The sequence below is a fragment of the Physeter macrocephalus genome, chromosome 11 (assembly GCF_002837175.3).
Source record: "Physeter macrocephalus isolate SW-GA chromosome 11, ASM283717v5, whole genome shotgun sequence".
Lineage (NCBI taxonomy): Eukaryota > Metazoa > Chordata > Mammalia > Artiodactyla > Physeteridae > Physeter > Physeter macrocephalus.
In genome coordinates, this window is record NC_041224.1 from 106537957 (window position 1) to 106545029 (window position 7073).

Sequence of the window (7073 nt, forward strand, 5' to 3'; positions counted from 1 at the left end):
GAGAGAGAGGGAGAGAGAGAGAGAGAGAGAGGAGAGAGAGAGGTATATGAGAGGAGGAGCTCGGTGATGTAGCAGGGGTGGTGAAAAGAAGCTCTTTTTTTCACTGTTAGAACAGATTCTTTTTATGATTTCTAAGGCAGAAGACCTGGAAATGTCTGAGTTCGACTCATTGTTTTTTTTTTAGGGTTGAAAATTTGAATCCTCAGTGAACCAGGGGACGAAAGAAGGATGAAATCCTCAAGAGTTTTACTAGTGATCCTGTGGCTTCAGTTAACTTGTGAGTTTGGGGCATTTCTACGGGAACATAAAGTAAAGTATTTGGAGTCATTGTCTATTGTAGGCCCATGGATAGAAACATGAATGTTATTTCCTTTAAATAAGGGAAGGTAGAGGTGGGAGGCCTGTGAAAAGATAACTTAAATTCTGCAGAAGAAGCATCCATTACCCAGCCAGTCTTCTTCGACTGACCATTCGTTGTCTCTTTGCACAGGGATGAGGAGCCAGCAGAAGGGAGTGGAGCAGAGCCCTGCATCTCTGCATGTTCCAGAGGGAGCCATCGCCTCTCTCAACTGCACTTATACTGACAGTACTTCTCAGTACTTCTTTTGGTACAGACAGTACCCCAGCAAAGGCCCTGAGTTGCTCCTGTACGGATACTTGAATAATGACAAAGAGGAAGGAAGATTTACAGCCCAGGTCAATAAAGCCAAGCAGTATGTCTCCCTGCTCATCAGAGACTCCCAGCCCAGCGACTCAGCCACCTACCTCTGTGTGGTAAACACACAGTGCTCCGCAGTCACCTGCAGTCTGTACCCAAACCTGATGGGGCCCCAGCAGTGCCTGATGTAGAGCTTAGGCTGCAGGGCACCGAAATTCTGTTTGCTTTCTAGATGAAAATGAGAATTAGGAGTTAACAGAGGGAAATATTTTTATAATTCTGAAAATAATTGACCCTGAAGGGAAATTAAAGGCACAATTTGATCTGAATGACTGTTTGAAATATTTTCCAGTCTTCTCTTTGTACTGTTTTGTTTTTTTTTTTTTTGCGGTACACAGGCCTATCACTCTTTTGGCTTCTCCTGTTGCGGAGCACAGGCTCCGGACGCCCAGGCTCTGCGGCCATGGCTCACGGGCCCAGCCGCTCCGCGGCATGTGGGATCTTCCCGGACCTGGGCACGAACCCGTGTCCCCTGCATCGGCAGGCGTACTCTCAACCACTGCGCCACCAGGGAAGCCCTGTACTCTAGTTTTATACCACAAATTTACTCAATGGGATTGGTGTTATAATGCTCTTATATATGACAACAGTATTTTAATATAACTGAGGTATTCCCTCACTGTTCTTAGTCCACCTTGCTCTTTCCCTAGGTAGTTATTCCAGGTGTTTGATATTCATTACTTTAAACAAGTATGGAAAAACAGAAATGCAAAAGAAAAGAGTCTTAAGCCACTACTTTGAAAACGTTGTAAGTCATGAGTTATTTTCGTTACAGATCCTCCACCCCATCTCCACCCTCAACTGCTACCCCACTGGTGGATTAGATAAGGATACATTTGATGAGTGGATGGAAGGACTAGAGTCGGAAGGTGAGAACTGGTTGAAACAAAAAGCCTAGACAGTTGCAGGGGCTCAGATCAGAGAAGGCTTATGTTACCATTTTTGAGTAAGGCTGAGTAGAAATCAAAGTTCCTGGCTTGAAGCTTGTGGGAGAGTGTATTGGTTCCTATGTACTTGAGTATGGCTGGAGATGGCAGAATTAGCTACAGCCATCGAATGTCCCATACCCGCAGCAGGCCATGGGAGCACAGAATGACTTCAGATTTCCTGAGAAGGATCTCTGAGTAGCATCTGGAATAAAGAATTCTAGACACCAAGGAGCTTTGTTATGGTGATTAAAGACCTACATGGATCAATTGTCAAAGACCACATGGTACTGAGGATGTTTTAGAAAATGTTGGTGAGGGGAGTTGAGAACACCAACAAGGGTATGAATATTCCCCCTCTCCTGACTCACTTGCACTGTGGAAGTGTCCTATAACTTACGCCCAAGTCCAGGAAAAATGTTTGGGGCCTGATGGAAATTCAGCCTTATAATAAATCTAAAGTTGCATTACAGGGAAAAAAATTAAAAGTCACACTCACTGTAAAGCTGAAGCTGTGGTCTGTTAGACATGACCTTGTTTATGTAGTCCAAAGAGTGGGACAACTTGGAAATGGGGAATAAAGATTTTTATTCGTTTTGTTCACATAGTCACTGACTAAAATGATGCAAACCAATCAGAATTTGCTTCAAATTCTCAGCCTGCAGACTTATGACTTACAAATATTTCCAAATTGCAATTTTCTTCCCCTAATCTTGGTGAGCCTGACTCATTTTCATCCTTCAGGTCTCAGCTGTGATATCATTACTGTAGAGAAACGCATCTGACTTCTGCTGATCTTCCTGACTAATGTAGCCATCCCTAAACCTCCTCTTAATTCTAACATTACACCCTGGTCATTTCCTTTATGGTAGTAACCATAATGTGCAGTCATATTGTTGACACTTACATGTCAATGTGTTCATTGCTTATAACTCCAATTAGAGTAGAAGTTCTATGAGGTCAGGGATGTTGTTTGTTATGCTCATGGCTTTACCTTTAGTGCCTAGAATAGTGACTGGCCCACAGTAGTCAGTTGAGAAATATCTACTGAATAAATGTTGCTTGGCCCTTCTCTGTTTTTTTCCCTTTTTTCCTTCTTGTCATTGACACCCTTGTAACTCTCAACTCTGTGTGTATGTTCTCCTTGCTTGGTATGTGGTACAATTCAGTTCTCTCTGGCCCTTACCTGCAGACACATTCTGGCCTTCTTTGGCTCAGTGGGCTCTGTTAAATAATTAGATCCACTCAGTGTCTCAGCCTGTCCTCAATCAACTGACCTCACTTTGTCAGGTGTAATTTCAATTAACTGGGTCGACTTGAAGGCTAGTAACCCCACAGTGAAATATCTAAGAGAAGAAATAAGACATGTCCAAAAAGACTTTGGAAAATATAAAAGGAACTTCAAGTCAAATAAGTATGAGCCATGTCAAAGTCTGATTTCAAATTACTGCACAAGAAAGTCTCCTTAGGGAACATATTCCAATAATTAGCCTTAGTAGAAATGTTTTATAGGAGTCTAATTATTTTAAAATAAATTTTATTTATTTATTTATTTATTTATTTATGGCTGTGTTGGACCTTCACTGCTGCACGTGGGCTTTCTCTAGTTGTGGCGAGAGGGGGCTGCTCTTCATTGCGGTGCGTGGGCTTCTCACTGCAGTGGCTTCTCTTGTTGCAGAGCATGGGCTCTAGGCACGTGGGCTTTGGTAGTTGCAGCAGGTGGGCTCAGTAGTTGTGGCTCACGGGCTCTAGAGCGCAGGCTCAGTAGTCATGGCTCATGGACTTAGTTGCTCCGTGGGGTCTTCCTGGACCACGGCTTGAAACTGTGTCCCCTGCCCTGGCAGGAGGATTCTTCACAGCTGCGCCACCAGGGAAGTCCCCGATCCAGTTTTGAATTCATTGTTAAGCTTAATTAGAATCATCATTACTGCACTTTGGTTAAGCTATATGAGCAGTGTCATTCATGAGGCATAATTCTGGATGCTCAGACATTAGAAGCATATATGCTTGTACCAGTCATACTGAAACAAGGTGGTGCTGATTTATAGGTTTGTACACAGACAGGGATGGTAATCCATGTTGAGCAGCTTCCATTGATGGTGTCAAGCACAGCAGACTAGTCCAGGACAAGCTGTATTCATATGAGTTTTTCTGTTTTCACAGACCATATTGTTGTTCTGATAGGCTGCAGTGCTGGGTCTAGCATACAAAGAGGGCATTAATCCCTCTCCCTGCCACAAACTCAAACCTTCCAGGGTCTAAGTTTCTCCGTTCCTTGGTACCAGGTCTGTTGCTCTTTTTCCACCACCACAAAACTGGTGTGACCATTCTAGCCACTATAACTTTGTCATTTTTTTCAGTCATTTCCTAATCACGCTCAAAAGTTTTGTATAGGAGGATAAAGAACAAGAAGGACAAGGGCATTTTCATGCCATTTACAGAGACCAATTATATTCACCACCTTGGGCCTGCTGGGCCACTGTAAGGAATTCGTAGATCGGTGTACTCAAATAAATGGTAGTTATCTTCATGATCTAGGACCACATTTATCCAATGATAAATCATGATCATGGATAATCATTTATCCATGATCTAGGACCAGCCATTTTTTCTAGATGGTTATACAAGAATGAAATTTTAATGCCATTTTGACTGGGCTAATACAAGTAAGGTGTATTAACCAAGCTGGTCAGAGGTTCGCCCTTCAGGGAAAGAAAGAAGCATTATGCTTTCCACTTCTGGCAACTTGGAGTAGGTGTATTTTTTTCTACTCAACCTGCTAAGTACACCTAAAACCCTGGAACCCATGTAAAAACAAAACACAAGAAATTGGAGATGAAGAAGCTAGACGAGCTAGGAACTTGGGGCCTGAGTAATGATAGAGCAGTGAGTTCCCTGAGTTTTCTTTTGCCGCATATAAGCCAAATGAGTGCTGGGGAAGTCAGGAACCTGGAAATGCCAACAGGTGCAGACAAAAAAGTCCATGAAAAGTCTTCTCTCTAGCCAAAGGACCAGGAAGAGGACAGCTTTGATAGATATAAAACTTTTAAGACGTTAATCAGCACACTCTGGCCAAACACCACAGAAAGGTATGCAGCAACCAAGCAAACATTTAAGAAAAAGGTAACTGAAATCTGGTAGGGAAGCTTTGTGGTATTTTAACTTAACGCTTGCTTCATCTTCTCTTTACTGGATCCACGACAGTTTTTAGATGGGCGGCTGCGTTCCCAGTGTGGTTCCTGGTGGTGGAGGGAGCAGAGCACTTTGTCATCAAAGAATAAAACTTGATTGCTTTGACCTGTTGGGGGCCTCGTGAAGGACTAAGGCAAAGGGCTTGCCTATATTTCACATAACTCAGAACTCTCTCAGGGCAGAGAAGTTGTTACACAGAGAACATTTTCTAAGAAAAAGTTCACTAGAGGGATTCAACAGTAGATTTGAATAGGCAGGAGAAAGAACTTGAAGCTAGGTCAATTGAAATTATCCAGTCAGAGAGCAGAAAGAAAGAAGAATGAAGAAAAATGAACAGAGCCTAAGAGACCTCTGGGACATTGTCAAATTTACTGACATACGTATAATTATAAGTATTATATATATATTTTATATATTATATATATATTTTTTATATATTATATAATTATAAGTATAATTATACATAAGTATAATAGGATTCCAGGATGAGGAGAAAGTGAGAAACGACTGTGTGATTTCTGTCCAAGGCAATGTTCTCTTAGAGAAAAGGATTTCATTATTAGCATCTTCTCCCTCATCCTACTTCCTATGCAGTTGTCGGTGGGAATGGGAAGGACATGACCAGTCCATCTTTGATGGATACTGTTTACCTGGTTCTCAAGCAGAAACAGACCTGCTGCATTGCTGGTCTCTAGCCACCAGCTTCTACAAGGACATGAGGCACGTGATGAAACAAGAAGGAACAGTAGTTGTCTGTGCTTGTTTCTCTTTTTGACCCAATTACGCTTCTTGCACAGATAGTCCTGTGCTAATTCTGGTTTTCTGGTTAAGGTAGGATGGAAAGACAGAGAGAGGGATACCAGACCCATAACTTTGGATATTAATTCCTAGATGCCAGTGCTGTGTACACGAAGAGGAAATAAGAGGAATTAGACACATGAACAGGTGCATTGGGTTTTATTTACACTCTAGGCACTGAAGGCGGGTCCATCTACTACTTCCAACCCAAGTAAGCACTGTTTCCACACAGATGTTTCATTGGTGCAAAATGGAATGAAGAATCCTGATCTCTTCTAGTCCTTAACGTTGTTAAAAATATGACCAGGTTGTGAGTTGGAAACATGTTTCATCAGTCAGATTTTAGGCCAGTGTGTCTTCAAAGGATTCTTTTGAGATAGAATAGATTTCTTTAAAAATTGGAGGTGGAGAAATGAGATAGGAGGTGTCTGGCCTGATGTGGAGAGCAGCTACACAATATTCAATTCTCCTTGAATCCCAAGAGCCTCACCCAGACCTCTATCATATCATAGAATACTTCAGGACTGGTTTTTTAGTGTGAGGGATTGGTCATTGGATATAACTGCTTTTGCTCACACAAGCATTGCCATTTGATGTAAAACGCATACACATAAACATCAAGCTCTCCCCACACACATTGACTTGGACCATATGCTTCTCAAATTTTTAATTTTACTGAAGTGGCAGATTTTTACTTTCATCAGTTCACATAATAAGGGTGTATGTTTTGAATATTTGTTTGATCAGTGTCTTGAGTCCACAAGATGGCAGTGTCTTCTCAGAGACTCTGAGGAAAGCTCTCATGTATTCCTCCGTGTGTGTGTGTGTGTGTGTGTGTGCGTGTGTGTGTGTGTGTGTGTGTGAGAGAGAGAGAGAGAGAGAGAGAGAGAGAGGTTTATGAGAGGAGGACCGCGGTGGGGTAGCAGGGTTGGTGAAAAGAATCCCTTTTTTTCACTGGTAGAACAGATTCTTTTATGATTTCTAAGGCAGAAGAATTAGAAATGTCTGAGTTCGACTCTTTTTTTTTTTTTTTTAGGGTTTAAAATTTGAATCCTCAGTGAACCAGGGGACGAAAGAAGGATGAAATCCTCAAGAGTTTTACTAGTGATCCTGTGGCTTCAGTTAACTTGTGAGTTTGGGGCATTTCTATGGGAACATAAAGTAAAGTATTTGGAGTCATTGTCTATTGTAGGCGCATGGATAGAAACATGAATGTTATTTCCTTTAAATAAGGGAAGGTAGAGGTGGGAGGCCTGTGAAAAGATAACTTAAATTCTGCAGAAGAAGCATCCATTACCCAGCCAGTCTTCTTCGACTGACCATTCGTTGTCTCTTTGCACAGGGATGAGGAGCCAGCAGAAGGGAGTGGAGCAGAGCCCTGCATCTCTGCATGTTCCAGAGGGAGCCATCACCTCTCTCAACTGCACTTATACTGACAG

The 7073-nt window shown here is 42.1% G+C and overlaps 2 gene segments (V, D, J or C); both read left to right on the forward strand.

Moving 5' to 3' along the window:
* Positions 1 to 492: 492 nt before the first annotated feature.
* On the forward strand, positions 493 to 1616 carry LOC112067438 (T cell receptor alpha variable 12-2-like). The segment is given in 2 exon segments: positions 493 to 774; positions 1494 to 1616. Coding segments are annotated over 2 exon segments (405 nt in total).
* Positions 1617 to 6714: 5098 nt separating this feature from the next.
* Positions 6715 to 7073, forward strand: part of LOC112067439 (T cell receptor alpha variable 12-2-like) — a 6185-nt gene continuing 5826 nt past the window's right edge. The window contains 2 exon segments of the V gene segment in view: positions 6715 to 6763; positions 6977 to 7071. Of these exon segments, the coding sequence occupies positions 6715 to 6763; positions 6977 to 7071 (144 nt within the window).